Source organism: Microtus ochrogaster, chromosome 5 (genome assembly GCF_000317375.1).
Source record: "Microtus ochrogaster isolate Prairie Vole_2 chromosome 5, MicOch1.0, whole genome shotgun sequence".
Lineage (NCBI taxonomy): Eukaryota > Metazoa > Chordata > Mammalia > Rodentia > Cricetidae > Microtus > Microtus ochrogaster.
Window position 1 is genome coordinate 10,524,731 of NC_022012.1, and position 15,071 is coordinate 10,539,801.

Genomic DNA, 15,071 nt, shown 5'->3' on the forward strand with positions numbered 1-15,071 from the left:
ACTTGAGGTGAGTGTGCAAGGAGCTGAGGTGAGTGTGCATGGAGCTGAGGTGAGTGTGCGTGGAGCTGAGTGTGCATGGAGCTGAGGTGAGTGTGTGTGGAGCTGAGTGTGCATGGAGCTGAGCTGAGTGTGCATGGAGCTGAGGTGAGTGTGTGTGGAAGTGGCAGACTGACAACTTATTCTGTCTAGGAAATGGTGTGAAGGTCGAGTGCTTAATAACCGGGCCAAACACATTCATCTTAAAAAAAAAGTCAATAGAAACACTTTGTTTTTGAAAACAGAGTTAAATGAAAACAGTAAAATCTAAGGAAAGACACAATACACTTTGAAATGAATAAAAACATCTTTTTCAAATCTAAAGTCCTCTTTCTTCATGGGTATACCTCAAAAGTTTGCAGACAACAATGTGGATGACTAAGAATTCTATTTGACCCTCCAAATTAAAGCATCCGGATAGGCATCAAATACTGTATCTACAAATGCCTGGAAAATGGAAACCACCTATATACAATTTTATAAACATTTAAAACACCAAAAACATACATCTTTTACAAACCAGCCTGTTTATAACAGGTAAATGTACACCACGGTCTTGTAACAGTGCTTTCCAAGGACCCTCCCCGTCTCCAGACACATCTGTCACTCCCCAAATCCAGTAGCATGGGCTCATAGCATTGTTAAATAGGAGCAATCCAGGGGCTGGTTTGCTGAAGGTGCTGCAGGACATACTAATTGGCCCAACACACCCCAAACGACTACAGAATTCTCTAGTGTATTCCGAACACTGGAAGAGACTAATTATGGCCTTTGTGTATTGTTAAACACTTGTAATTATTGCTTTTCATTATTACATAAGGAAAGAAATACCTTTCTCTTTTCCTGTCTTAGCCATCTGGCTAGATATTTGCTGATGTCAAACCCATGCATGGCGACTTTAAACTCCCTGTGACACACCACTGGAAGCTCAAAGAGGTGGGTCTGAATCAGCAGTGCAGCTGGAGGTTACAAGACAAACTAACATGCACACTCACTGCCTCCTCACGGACCACACAGAAAGACAGCACTGAAGAAACGCCCCTTGGAAGCCCCATGTCCCACAAACCTAAGCACACGACCAGGGTCTGCAGCAGTGAGGAGGCCAGACGACTGTCGGACAATCCACACAACATGAACACTAGATCTTCCTGAATTATTTCATCTAAATGTGTCTTCATTTAAATGTGTCTTTAATGGTTTATTCTGATCCTCTTTGTCTTTTTGCTTGTTTGTTATGTTTTGTCCACCCCCCTACCCCCCGCCCCCCGCCAGCATCTGCAAAGAAGACAGAGCACTGTGGGTAGGGAGTCAGCAGGAAAAGGCCGATAGGAAATGTTTCCTTTTCTTCTGAGATAGTGATTTCCTATGGCAGTTCCAGGTAAATCTCCCAGGCCTTCCTGTGACTCCAACAGCTTAAAATGTAAGATTATGGCCTTGACCTATGTATATTGCTATGACTTTCTCATTGCATTTTGTGAGTGGGCAGGAAAGGGGTACACAGAAAGCAGGCATGGGATGAGGCTCAGCAGCAAAATCCTCTCAGAGGAAGGGGATGAATGGAGCACATGTCTGTCCTTTACAGCCCTATAGCTCCCGCTTAGAGTGTGACAAAGACTGACGGCTTCTCTCACATCTCCCAAGAGAAACTCAGACACACACTAACTGGCTGATTTTCCATCATGGTGAACAGGACAAGAACAGACAGTAGGCAGAGCTTATGAGGAGGAAACAAAATATTAAACCCATAAGATACACTTAGTGTGTGTGTTACATACCACCAGTTTCACTACCAGCAACTACTACAATCTGAAGAGTTCTGTGCTCACTCCATCCTAGAAACATTCATTTGGCAAAAGCAGCATTCTGATGAATGTCCAAATCTCTGGGCCCATCAGAGTCCCAGAGAAAAGGTCTCTATTTGTTTTATCCTTGCATATTTCAGTGAAGGAACAGTGGGAAGTTAAGGGTTTAGTAGAAGGAAGCAGCTGCCAGCTCAGGGCAGCTTAGCGGTGTGCAAGGTTACAGATAAGGAGAGGTGCCTACGTGGATGGGTGGCAGTCTGAGTCAATGGGTTAACTTTTGTTTGAGCCTGGGCAAGTCTCTTCCTTTCTTTGGGTGAGCTTCCTCCCTTATAAAGTGTGGGGGCTAGCCTAGAAATCTTAGGGACCCTGTTCTGTTAAACCATGGTCACCCCATCTAAGATGCATGTAGAAGTCGCCACAGTACACCCTCTGGTCTGTAAGGAAACCTAATTTTTAGAAAGAGAAGAATCCAGTAGACCCAGTGCTCATCTGGATGTCTGTAGAGCTATTCTGCTGAAATTTAGCAGGAAGGTGTCCCAAAGAAAAAAGGATTTTATGTAGGTCAGAGGAGAGGGTGGGCAGGGATTTCTTCGGTGACTCTGCCACTGCCTGCAGATAGCTCTATTTATGCCTTCATTATAGGGTTAGCCAGGCGTTCTCTCTAAAAGAGATGCTGGCTAAGCGCGGGTGACTCATTGGCGTGGATCTCATCTCATATTTCCTGGGGGCAAGAAATGAATTGTTGGTTTTACTTTGATGGTTTTATGCTGTTGTGTTATTAAAAGCACAGCAGTGATTCAATTCTGGACCATTAGTTTGTCATTTTCTTTGTGATTCTTGCAAATGTGCTTCTTACATGAGAAAAAATACTAAAGACTTTATTCTTAAAAGCAGTCTTAGTGAAATTCATTTATTTCAAGACCACGGTGTGGATAATGCCTCCATGGGTGAGTCTAAGCTAGAGAAGTCAAGAGAAAAGCCGAAAAAGGGGACAAGCATGTCCTCTAACTCAGGAAGTTTGGGAATGAAAGGACAGATGTTCAGAAACATCAGCTCCTGCAGAGAGGTAAGTGGATTAAAGACAACCGAGGACTGACGGGCAGATCCCAGACAGCTCCCTTCACACATGCATACAGAGATTTGCTCGCAGGCAGATGTGCAAATATGCATTCCCTGGCTCACTGCAAAGGCGGCGGCCACAGCCGATCAGAGTGAAAGAGCAAAGTTCACTCCGCTGCCAGCTTTAACCTTCAAATGCTAGGTTTCTGCATTTTCAGTGGGATGGGTATTCTGTCATGGGAAAGTGATGGCCAAAGGCCATCTGTCCGATGGGAGGGAGACCCCAGGGTGTAATCAAATGTTACTCAGTTTCAAATAGTAGTTCTGAAAAATTAGAAAATACTGTCTTTAAAAAAATCACGGTACTTGCTTTAAGTTGCTATAAATGGCAGTACTAAAATAAGGTTAAATGAATTGGAGTAAGATATGGCATTTGGTGTTCCTGTTAGACTAGAGATCAGAGAAATCAGCAGGTGAGCAACGCTTGCTCCCCTCACGATTTCCAACACTGAATCCTAAGCCCTTTGGGGCAGCTTCCGTCAAGAGCAGCTGTGGCGAGTGCACACTCAGAGCAATATTTATTAGGCCCTCCTTGCACGCACGCACGCATGCACACACGTCTGCACGCACGCACGCATGCACACACACATACATACAATTTATACATGGTCACTACCTACTTTTTTCTTAAAAAAACCTAAGAGTATTTATAATGACACCACTACCAGTTTAGAACGACACGTACGGTTTTCCCCTTCAGTGTGAAGAAGTATGGTCCCCTAGGGGGAAACGTCTGACAGTATCACATCCTGTTTTCCCCGAATCTATCTGTGAATTCTGTTTAGGCTTCCACTACCTCTCATTCTAGAGAGCAATAGACCAGCAGGGGTCTGTTCCTGCAGAAATGTTAGAACCAAGCTATGGCTAGGATTATTTGCCAGAAAACACAGAACAAGTTCGACACAGTCTTTCTGGTGTTTGAACATTAACCTCCCCCAACCCACCCACTGGAGTCTAGATAGCCTCTTATTGCTCATTCATGGTAACTTTCTCAGAGATCACAAACCCAACTATATTATACTGGATGCTTAACACAAACAGGAAAAAAAATCTGAGCACACTAAGCATTTTACTCAAATCTAATTTTATAGCTGAAAAATTAGACAGCTTATTGAAAAACAGAGCCGGTTTTAAAGGCTTCCGTCCACCCTGTCGAACACTGCCGTTCTTTTCTCTCATCTAGAACACTAACTTCTCTGACAGACAGCCCTGCTGTTTTCATTTCGTCCCGCTGCCCCTCTGACGGTGGCGGGGCTAATACTGCAAGGACCTTTGCTTTCCCACTTTCCGGGGCACAATAACGCACAAAGCCATTTGTGTTCTCCCCTTTGACAAAGTCAACTCATTTCTTCTCCTTTGCACCCCAAGCCATAAACAGGACTGTTGCAAACAAGGACTGTCAGCTCCCCCTCCCCCAGAAACAATGCTCTGAGCCGCTCCTTGTCACTCTGGGAGTCAAGCTTGCTGGGACAGTGAGACTTGTGAAGGGGTTCCTCACAGACAATCCACATTTCCACAGACTTCTCTCCGTCCAGACCCAAGTGCGGCTTGTTGCCTTCTACGCTGTAAGAGTCAGGGCACAGCACCCACGGTGTCCTCTACACCTGGGTCTGGTGCTGCGTTTCCACAAAGGGAATGTGAAGGCTGGTGAGGCCAAGCTCACCGGCGCTCTCGTAGTCCCTCAGGGCCACCTCAGAGTCGTCAAAGCCACGGTGGGCTGGCGTATCTGAGGACGAGGTGCCTCTGGGATTGTGCAAGGACAGAGACACGCTGTCTACTGGACCCTGGTTCATGCTCACTGCAAAAGTACTAAAATTACAGCCGGAGGGTGGCCCCCCCAAATCTGTTTCGTTGGGAAGCGGGTGAGGAGGGAGGTACTGGCTGGGGTGAAACCGGGGCCTTCTCTTGCAGTCTGGGCTCATGGTGCCAGCTAGCGAGGCGGGCTGCGAGGGAGGCAGGGCCTCATACTGTTCCGGGAAGTCCTCCGGCAGCGGAGGGGGCAGCTGATCCTGACTTAGGAACTCTTCTTCGTGAGGTGGGGGGTATTCACTGTCGATGTCGTATCCGCCCAGGTAGTAGTCGCTCTCCAGCTCTCGTGTACTGCCCTGGTGCGCTGACCCTCCATCTTGGCTCTCGTAGTTGGGCATTTCCTCGATGTCAGACAGCCGTGCCCCTGGCATCCAGTCGGAGGTGTCCCAATGATAGGCTGTGAGAGGAAATCCAGATGATTAACGGCCTCCAGTCTGGAGGTGGGTGAATGAGGAGCAGGGATGGGCTGCCACGCATAGACTAGAGGTGGGGAGAGGGTGAATGAGAAGCAGGGATAGGCCTGCCATGCATGACTGATGCCCAGGAAACCCCATAGCCAAGGTCATATGCAAACTCTCTGAGGGCCCATAGGGCCAGCCATGCTCTGGCCTGCAAGGAGAGCGAGCACAGAGAGAAGGTGCCTGGCTGTGCAGACTCCTAATCATGAGGCCCAGAGCGATGGCCAACAAATGCATGCTAATGGAACACAGAGTCCTCAACATCCACCTCTTCCCCCCTCCCATGCACATGCTGTGCACAAGGCCAGGCTGGCAGCATGCGGGCAGAGTTGCACTGTGTTCTGAGACCTGCGGAGAGCACGGAGCCTTGCGGGAAAGTGGGTGAGTTTCACACACAGGGAAAGAGGCTGCTAAATGCATATGGAGCTGAGCACACAAGATGCCTGGAACATGCAAAACTCAAACTGGGAGAATCAGACGGAGAGGGGCATGGTCAGTATGAGAGGAGAGGTGCGAAACACAAAAATAAGCTGTCATCCTGGGTGGTGGCAGAGTCACCTCTGTTGTAGTTCTGTCCTTGGTCCATGACAGACACTGTTCAAACACAAAGTGAAAAGTGAATCGGGCCATCCGGGCCATAGGAAGACAGACAAAGCAGGTAATTCAGAAGCGTTAAGACCATTCCTTAGGAACCAAGGCTAACACTGAGTTTAGGCTTTTAACCCCCTCCCCTTGTCACTAGTTAGGAAATTAAGACATAAGTCCCATCTGTATTTTGTTATAATTTTACTAAAGCACTGACAAAATTACCTGCTATAAATTAATCCTCATAAAATTTTCATTTCTGATGATTTTATAAGTATCCAGAGCTCACAGCAGGTATTCAAAACATACTAGAATGAATGTAATGTTAACTGATTAACCTGGATTGCAGATGAATGTTCTTTACTTTAAAGACATTTGATAAGAGAATCTAGATATTTAAAAATATGAACTAGATTGTCTCTCAAAATTACTAAGTTTATTGCAATCGATAGAGAGACATCTGACACTGAATTTGATTTGTTTTCTGGTGCTGGAGAACAAAGCCAGAGTCTTGGGCTAGCTAGGCCAGCTGTCTATCATTGAGCTACATCCCCCACCCCAATATCTCACTTAAAACCACCATTATCGTGCACTTTCTGCTGGTTACAGTCAGTTCAGATAAAGTACCACAGAAGCAAACTTTCCAGAAGGACACAGACATGCCACGAAAGGAGGAGACAAACGAACAAAAATCAAAACCAAAAAATAACTGTAAATACCTTCATTCTCTATAGAGTCAACTACATTGTTGACAAGCTGAATGACAGTCACTATGGATGCTTTTGGCGGGAAAAGAAGACAGGAGGGAGGGGAGGGACAGTTCCTGGTTAGTCACATATTTCAAACACATGTTAATGACTAATAACAACAATAATGAAGACATTAGACACAAACTCCTTTCCACAATCTGTCCCTCAGGGCTGGTGTCAAGAGGACACTTATATGGAGGCCTGGGTTCTGTCAGAACAGAATAGAAACAACAGAAAGCTAGGAGGCCATACTCCTAAAAAGCATGATTGTCAAGGATCCCTGAGTCATTACTTCCCACTCCATGACCTGGAAGACGGTGGCCCACGGAACTCATGGAGAGTTCTCATTAGCACCATCCGAGGCCCTCAGAGGAGGCCTATTCCTGGATCTAATTCCTTGTTGGTCACCAATGTGCTCTGAATACAATGTCAACTGTGTAGGAGTTTGGGTATTGTTATGAGTCTGATGGCCTCACACATGCCACTGATGGTCCAGACCAACCGGAGGCCTATCTCTTGCTGGTGAGGCTTGGGGTATGTGAAGGAGACCTCTGGTCTATTAGAGTTGCTTTAGATGACGTGACTTCGGATGAAAGGGCCTAGCGCTTCCTGCCCAGATGCAGATCCTGAAGGGGTAGGCGTGTGAGTTAGAGAGCCTTTGAGAGCCATCAGCCAGACATTACGGCTGGAGCTATTGCCTGGTCTCTGAAACTATATGTTCTCAAATTTTAACATAAAATGCAAGGTTGCTATAGTTTTTTTTTTTTAATCTCACTGGAGGTAAAGAAGGGAGGATACATCATACACCTGGGTCAGAGGCCAGTGCCTTTGTTTCAAAAATGGCCAGAAGAAATTAAGATACATGGTTTGTTATCCCAGCAGATAGATACATCAGTGTGTGTGCTTGTATGTGTGTATTTATATGTGTGTGTGCTCATGCAAGAGTGTTTGTGTGTGGTATATACATGTATACAGGCTCACGGGCCAGTGCAATCGAGTGTGGAGGCCAGAGCTGAATGCCTAAATGTTTATCTCTCTCTCTCAGCCTCACTGCCTCGAGGCAGGTTCTATCAGTGGACAGGAAGCTTGGAATGTTGGCTTGCCGCCTGCCCTGTCTTTTCCTCCCAGGGCTTGGGTTAGCCACACGCTGCATACATGTGACTTTTTGTAGATGCCAGGGACCCTAGCTCAGGCCCTTATGTACAGAACAAGTGCTCTTACCTATGGAGTCATTTTCCCATCCCCACACTGAAACTTCTTCAGGTGTGGTTAGTATGGGGGGACCATGTGGGAGAGGTTTGAGTTACACATGAAAAAGCAAACTCTTGCAATTCTATAACTACTTCTTGGTTACTTTCCCTCTGTTTGCTCAGAGACTGGGGCTGTGTTGTTCTCAATCTGTTTTTCTGCATACAGAATACACAGCCCAAAAGGCAGCGCACAGTGGACTAGCCAGGGTTCATGTGCTAAAAGATCACATTGATTAACAAGTGCAATCTTTCTTCTTGCTGATGGTAAAAGGGAGAGGCCACCTAAGATGTTGGCTGGGGTGAGGCAGCCTGCCCCTGGATGATCATGTGAAATAATTTTTGCTTTAGCACCACGTGACAAACATTGCTAGTTGGACTTTTTTCTTCCGTCACTGCCTACCCTCCACAGCTGGTTTCCTAGAGACACCAGCTTCTTCTCCATCAGCACAGTTTTGTGGGATCTGGATGCAGCCGACTTGGAGTTATCAAAGCAGTCTCTAAACCACAGGGATTCTGGGCAGACAGGCATTTTTCCCCCTAAGAGTCTGTGTCACAGTTTTTAAATCAGTTCTCCAAAATCCCACGACCCCAAAAGATTGATTAGAAGGGAAATTCAATTGAACAAAGGCATCACTGGCTCTACAGAATAGCCATCCTGTCTTCAAAGTAATGTCCAATAATGTGGTGGCTGAATGCAGGGGGTGAGAAGACACAGGCAGCAAGAAAGGGAATGCATTGTCAGGTTTGCTGTGAAGCATCATGGGGAGGAGGCAATTCTGTCACCGTCCAAGCCCCACGGATGCAGATCCTGCCCTACCAGTGGCACATTGACTCCTCTGGCAAGGATTCTCAACAATGGGTAAAAACGGTAAAAAGTCAACACACAGATGAAGAAACAATAGCAGTGCTGCCCCCCTCACCTCTCCTGCTGACCCCAGTACAGAACAGGCAATGCGCTTACCATTGTCGTCACCAGAGTCCGACTGGAAGGAGCTGAGGGACTGAACTTCGGAGTTGCTCCCTTTGTTACTGCTTGTGAAGCAGGTCACCTCTCCCGGGTCATCAGCCCCTTTGTCTTCATGGACAGGCAGGAGAAAGCAGAACCGTCACTCAGCCTTGTGCAATCCTTCAGTCTTGCTCTCTCCCTCCTATCCTTTTTTTTTTCTTAGAAGCTTTCTGATTTGCTTCGAGAAAATAAGTTAGCTCCACAAAGGAAAATTGATTGTGCCATAGGGGGCAAAGGTCTGTCAATCAAGTGATTTACATTATGGATTTGGAACCCTTAACCCGTGGTAAATGAGCTTCCGAAGAGCTGTCAGCTGAAAGTAAGTGTTCCTGCCTCCAAGTGAGGACTGAGGAGAGAGTGGAATGAGGGTGGAGTAGCTCAGCTGCTCTTCATTCAGACTTAATCTATGTCATTTACATGAACCCATGTGGTGTCAACACCAGGTTAAATGAGATTACTTTTAAAACAGGGGCATAAATATTTTATAGGCAAGAAAGCCGTTATATTTCTCCCAGCTTCCATCTCTGGGGAGGAGTGGAATTTTCAGCTCTGCCTTCTAGAGGGCAGTGGTGTTTCATCTTGTGGCTGCCAATGTTCTCTGTCTGGTAAGAAGACAGGCCGATGTGAACTCTCCCTTATTCACTTGGTGTTTATTTTTCTCTCTGTCTCTGCTATAGGAAAATAGCCAGCCCCTGCACGCATACACACTCACTCACACACACCCCTTTCTAATTCGAGAGGTGTAGGAAGCAACAAAAAGCACCATATCTTGAGGTGGTCAAGCCCACAATGAATTAGTTGTCAGAAACTGTCTTGCTAGCTCTAACTGTGGCTTGTTTAACAAAGGGTAAAGCGCGCTCTATAAAATCCAATGATTCTTCAGGGGGAAGTGTGAGTTTTGGCCTGAGGTCGATTCTGAAAATAAAGCTGTCATGTCATGAGGTGGTGATGGAAAATATTCTCCAAGAAATACTGCAGAGCGTCCTGGGATGTGAGGGTGCAGAGACACAGACCTGTGATTATGGGGATAGTTATTCTGTTTTGCAGCTGCCGATCCCCCCATAAAGAGCAACATCAGGAGCAAACATGAGAGCCTCACCTGCTTTCTGCTAAGCCAGGGCCTTAGACAAACGAGTGATAGAGGCATAGAGACACGTGTGTACGTGTGTTTATTCACCTCCAACAGCCACAACTCAAAGCTTGGCCATTCAAAGGACAAGGCGTTCATGGCTGAATCTGGAGCACTGAAGAGCAGGCAGGTGGTCAGCCGGCCTTGGGGGTGGCAGTGACACCTGCAAGTCCCTTGCTTTGCCTTTAACTCAAAACTCCTTTCATTTCCAAAATAAAAAGGAGGTTTTTGGCTGTGTGTGTGGTAGCACACAGCTTTAATTCCAGGACCTAGGAGGCAGAGGCAGGTGGACCCCTAAGTTCCAGGCCCGACAGATAGTGCTGCATAGTGAGATCCAACACACACACAAAGCAATGACAACCAAGCAAGTGTCTCTCCACAGCATTGTATGATCCCTGACTCCACTTGAGAGCCCAGGGGATGACTTAAAAGCCTTGTGTGTCCACAGGACAGAACCAGCAGGTGGCATGTTGGTGACATTAGAATAGAAAGACCTCGTCTTGTGTCTCCCCTCCCATGGAGTGATGCTCTCTCTACTCTGCCTTGCCTCTTTCCTGCTGAGCTCCTGGGGCAGTTCTGCTAAGAGCAGACTTGGGACCTGTCTGTGCCCAGATCTGGCCTTTGCTTCCTTCAGGCTAGTCTCTCCAGGAGCTGGTGATGATACCCATCACATGGCAGACACACATCGCTGGCAACTTTACCCCTGCATTCTCTTCAAATCACAGTGTCTACCCCACGCCTATGTCTTCCTTTGTCTCGGTCGGTTCCTAGTACTGCACACTATGAACCTCATGGACATGCTTCAGCTTTTGTGATAAACGCCATCTCTCTTCCCTCTTCTCTTGCTTTTCAGGGAGAATTTGTTTCCCATTTCGCCCTCTGCCATCAAACAGGGATCTCCAAGTTTCTCTCAGAGGTCCAGCTGGCCGACTTTCTCTTTCCCCATGTGCAGATGATGGTCAATCATCATCTCTTTGACTTCTGGATTGGCCCCCAACCCCCACATGCATCCTGAATACTGATCTGACTGCTTCCTGATTCTAGGAGCCCCTCTCCAATAGCTTCCTACTGAAATTGACTCATGCTTAAGTCATGTAAATGCCTCAGTAATGTCTGCTTTGTCCAGGAGCAAGGTTTACTTCCTTGTCTGAACATGCTCTGTAGGACCATTTGAAACCCACTCCATCCTCCTCCCCCATATATAGCACAGTACAGAAACTCAGACTTCTCTCTGGCATACAAAAGGTGTGCAGCCTGCTGATAAGCCAGGGGATAGCAGACTCTGCTTTAGTCTCTCTCTGAGGCCAGGGCGGGGAGCAGTCACCTGCTTTGCCAATTCAGCCTCCCTTCTAAGTCTTATTCAGTCCCTGCCGGGTCTGTCAGGGCGGTCTTCAAAACTGTAACTAGCTCGTGCCACTCACTTGCTTAAACACCTGCCTCTCTGTGGGTGCTAAACCTCACCTTCTGCCCGATACTGGGCGACCCCAGCCACACTCAACTCAGACATGAGAGTGTCTTTTTCATTCCTTCCTCCTTCTAGGAGGTTAGCATGGCTCGAGTTGCTGAAACCAACCAGGGGCTTCCCAGGGCACCCACCCATTATCACATCTCACTCACTTTCGGGTCCTGTGTCCCAGCCATTCTTCCGGATGGAATCGCAATCCGAGCGACAGGGCGACACAGCTGGGAGATTGGGGGCCACGCTGCATACCACCACACCCCGACGCGCAGTCAGGATGCGAGGGGACTCCGGGTGGAACGTGCTCATCTCCTGTGGCTCACCACCCAGTACATCCAGGCCCTTGTCCAGATTGCTCCTGGAGTCGCTCTGGAAGCAGGGTGTGTAGGCCATGGGGCGCACTGGCACCTGAGGCGGCCCCACTTCCTGGTACACATTGCGCCCGTCGCCTGCACGCAGGCTGCGGAATGGGATGCCGTTGCTCTTGTGCAGGAGTGCGGCTGTGGCTGGGTCCTGCACTAGCGTGATGTTGTTCCGAGAGTAGTTCTTTCGAAAGACCTTCTTGCGGAAGACGATGAAGAGCACGACCAGGGTGAAGATGACGAAGAGGACCACGGCAATACCTATTAGTTCCTCCTTGCCCACGTATGAGTGGCCAGCTTGGATGTTGGGCACGACCACGGGACGCAAGCCACAGTACTGACCCACATAGCCTGGGGTGCAGTTGCAGAAGAAGGAGCCGAATAGGTTGACGCAGGCGCCTCCATTCTCACACTCCTCTCGCTCACACTCGTCCACGTCATCCTCGCACCTTTAGAGACAAAGCACACAGAAGCCCTTCCAACATCAGAGCTCAGACAAAAGGCTTTAAACAGATGGAACCCCCGAAAGAGGACCATGCCATGTCGCAGTGTGTACATACATATGTGAGAATATGTTTGATCATATTCATAGGTAGGTGTTCATATCTCTGTGTGTGTATTGTGTACGTACACAGGGGCACACACTTAACGATGAATTTATATATTTCTGTGTCCACTGATCCCTTGTCCATTTCCTTGTGTCAAGGTGTGCCCTCTCAGGTCTCCATGGGATTTGGAGAAGAACAAGCTGGTGGGAGAGAGGCATAAAGGGAAGAACCGATGGTGTGGGAAAGGTACCCTCTCCCATCCTCTGGGTCGAGTGCACATTAGAATTTAAAACTGTGCAATTTCAGAAACAGTATATAGTATGCATTTCTCGCATAGTGTAAAACACTTCTGCACCCCTTCCCTAAGAGTGCCATGTAGGACCTCATAATCAAATCCCCCAATATTTCCACAGGGAAATATGATGGTTGCACCAGGCGGGACAAATGGACAAGGAAGGGAACTGGGGGCAGTTCTAGGTCTCTTTCATCCCCACAGTAGTATAACTACAAAGCAGGCTTTTAAAGACATTTTTAATTTTCACATGTGTGTGTTGTGAGTCTGTCTGTCTGTCTTTCTGTCTGTATTCCATGTGTGTGCAGGTGCCTGCATAGGCTAGAAGAGGACACTGGGTCCCTTGGAGCTGGAATTACAGGTGGGTTGGGAGCCAACCATCCAGCATGGGTGCTGGGAACTGAATTCAGGCCCTCTGCAAGAGCAGCAAGCAGTCTTCGCCACCAGTCTGGCTCTCTGGCCCCACAGGGCAAGCCTTTAGTCTGATTCCTTCTTTAACACTGACAGCACGTGCTGGAACTTAAGCAATTGTTCCGATACGCCATGGAGGAGGCTGACACATCTATAGTTTTGGTAATCCACCTTTTAAAATTTAGTCTAACTAACCCCAATTTGAACAGATTGGTCAGCCAGAAATTAGACTCACAGAGTATTTAAAAATAAATGCAACTTTATTACTTTAAATTACACCCAGCAGTTCAACATCAGCTAAGTATTTCTAGGTGGAGTCCTTAGAGACTCGCTCTAATGAACAAGCCAGACTGACCTGTAATTAGACTATCCCTCACTGAGAGCACACTTCGAAACCATAGCGCATGCCTGGAAGTGGCCTTTCACTCAGCATTTAAAGCATTCCCTTTCCACCTGACTAACACTTAAATTTCTCTCATTTCCTGGAGGAAAAGGGTTTTCAAAGGCAAGATAAGGACTAATTTCTCAGAATAGCTATTAAACACGAGATAGTAGAGTCCAGTTGGTGGGTTCTGGGAAGTGAGTTTTATGTAGATCTCATAATCATATCGGAAATTTTAGCTAATGCCAAGCACATTTGAAGTGCTTATAGAATACACAGGGATTGACTAAGCCTGAAAGTACAAAGGGATATAGTAAAATATACAAATTAGATACAACCCTAGGGGGTTCCCTACTGATATTGTAAGTACTTTAAAAATGTAGTTAGTGGTGTGTATGTCTGTGTGTGGTGTTTTCTCGTCAGTGTGGTTGTGTGCACAGGCCTGTGGAGACCAGAGGTGTGTGTGTGTGTGTGTGTGTGTGTCTGTGTGTGTGTCTGTGTGTGTGTCTGTGTGTGGTGTTTTCTCATCAGTGTGGTTGTGTGCACAGGCCTGTGGAGACCAGAGGTGTACATCATTGTCTTCCTCCATCACTTTCCATCTCTGTCTTTTGTGATCCCCATCCCTCACTGAACCTAAAGCACACAGTTTGAGTAGACTGACTGACGAACGAGACCCTGGAAATACCAGCCTGAAGATGACAAGTCTATGATGCCATGCCCAGGTTTTTATGTTGGGTGCTAGGAAGTCTGAACTCCTTGCACTGCAGCCACTACTCCTACTGAGCCAGCCCCTCCGAACACTGTGTGGGAAAGACAGCCGCGTGTCCATTTATTCTAATGAACTACATGCTGGGTTGTTTTCTTAGGACGAGAAGCAGTGTAGAGAGAGGGAAGTCCGTGAACAGTTGCACTTACGTGACGCCCGTGAGGCCAGCTTTACAGCTGCAGACAAAGGTGTTTCCTATGGGGTCGCAGGATCCTCCATTCCGGCAAGGGTTGGGGAAGCAGGCTGTGATCTCTGCTTCACAGTTTCTCCCCGTGAACTGTGAGAGACAGGAACACTGATAGCCTGGGGGGAAACAGAGGGCCTCATGAGCTGAGGATGCCACAGTGATGAGCAGAGTCCTTAGACTCATCTGTAACAAGTATTCCTAGCTCCTTATCATGAGCAAGGCTCAATAGTGATCAGCTCATTGGCTATGTGAAACTCATTTGCCATAAAATACCAGGGTAAAGTTTGGATTCCGTATTAGTCCAGAATATATTCACCTAATTGTCCAGATTGGAAAGAATGCTAATGATATTGTCAGAGACACTAAGGGCAGAGACCAGCATGGTTAGCAAGGTGACAGTGCTTTCTCTATCACCTTCTGCAAATGGTGACAGCTCACGATGGGAGAAGTCACTGGTGCCATGCTCCCTCGGACCCTGAGCTCCAAGTGAGGCCAAGTCAACTCAACTGAAACTCAAGCCCTAACCCTTCACCTCCTCTATGCAAAGCCTCTTCTCTGCATCTCCTTCATGTTCTGTTCAGGAACTTGTCATGTAAAAGTAGGCACTGATGTCTGCATTACAGAAAACATAGCTATTAGAGGAACGCAGACTCTCTGAGTATTACCTGTGTCGCGGGTTGGAAAGGATACTTTATTACGGTTATTGTTTTTCAATAAGAGA

At 47.2% G+C, this 15,071-nt stretch overlaps 1 protein-coding gene and 1 long non-coding RNA gene across 6 annotated transcripts in view; one reads left to right on the forward strand and one right to left on the reverse strand.

The window, feature by feature from the left end:
• LOC106143774 overlaps positions 1 to 240 on the forward strand; it is a 558-nt gene extending 318 nt beyond the window's left edge. The window contains exon 2 of the long non-coding RNA XR_001228919.2: positions 29 to 240. This is a non-coding gene — a long non-coding RNA (uncharacterized LOC106143774). The remainder of the gene's footprint in view (positions 1 to 28) is intronic.
• Fat3 (FAT atypical cadherin 3) overlaps positions 240 to 15,071 on the reverse strand; it is a 593,378-nt gene continuing 578,546 nt past the window's right edge. For 2 of the 5 annotated variants that reach the window (XM_026779394.1, XM_013346253.2), the window contains 6 exons: positions 14,313 to 14,466; positions 11,561 to 12,213; positions 8,770 to 8,883; positions 6,529 to 6,588; positions 5,783 to 5,818; positions 240 to 5,163 (listed from right to left, as the gene is read on the reverse strand). In XM_026779394.1, coding sequence (XP_026635195.1) covers positions 4,556 to 5,163; positions 5,783 to 5,818; positions 6,529 to 6,588; positions 8,770 to 8,883; positions 11,561 to 12,213; positions 14,313 to 14,466 — 1,625 coding nt within the window. In that variant the 3' untranslated portion in view covers positions 240 to 4,555. The remainder of the gene's footprint in view (positions 5,164 to 5,782; positions 5,819 to 6,528; positions 6,589 to 8,769; positions 8,884 to 11,560; positions 12,214 to 14,312; positions 14,467 to 15,071) is intronic. The other 3 variants (XM_026779396.1, XM_026779395.1, XM_026779393.1) reach the window with 2 other exon arrangements.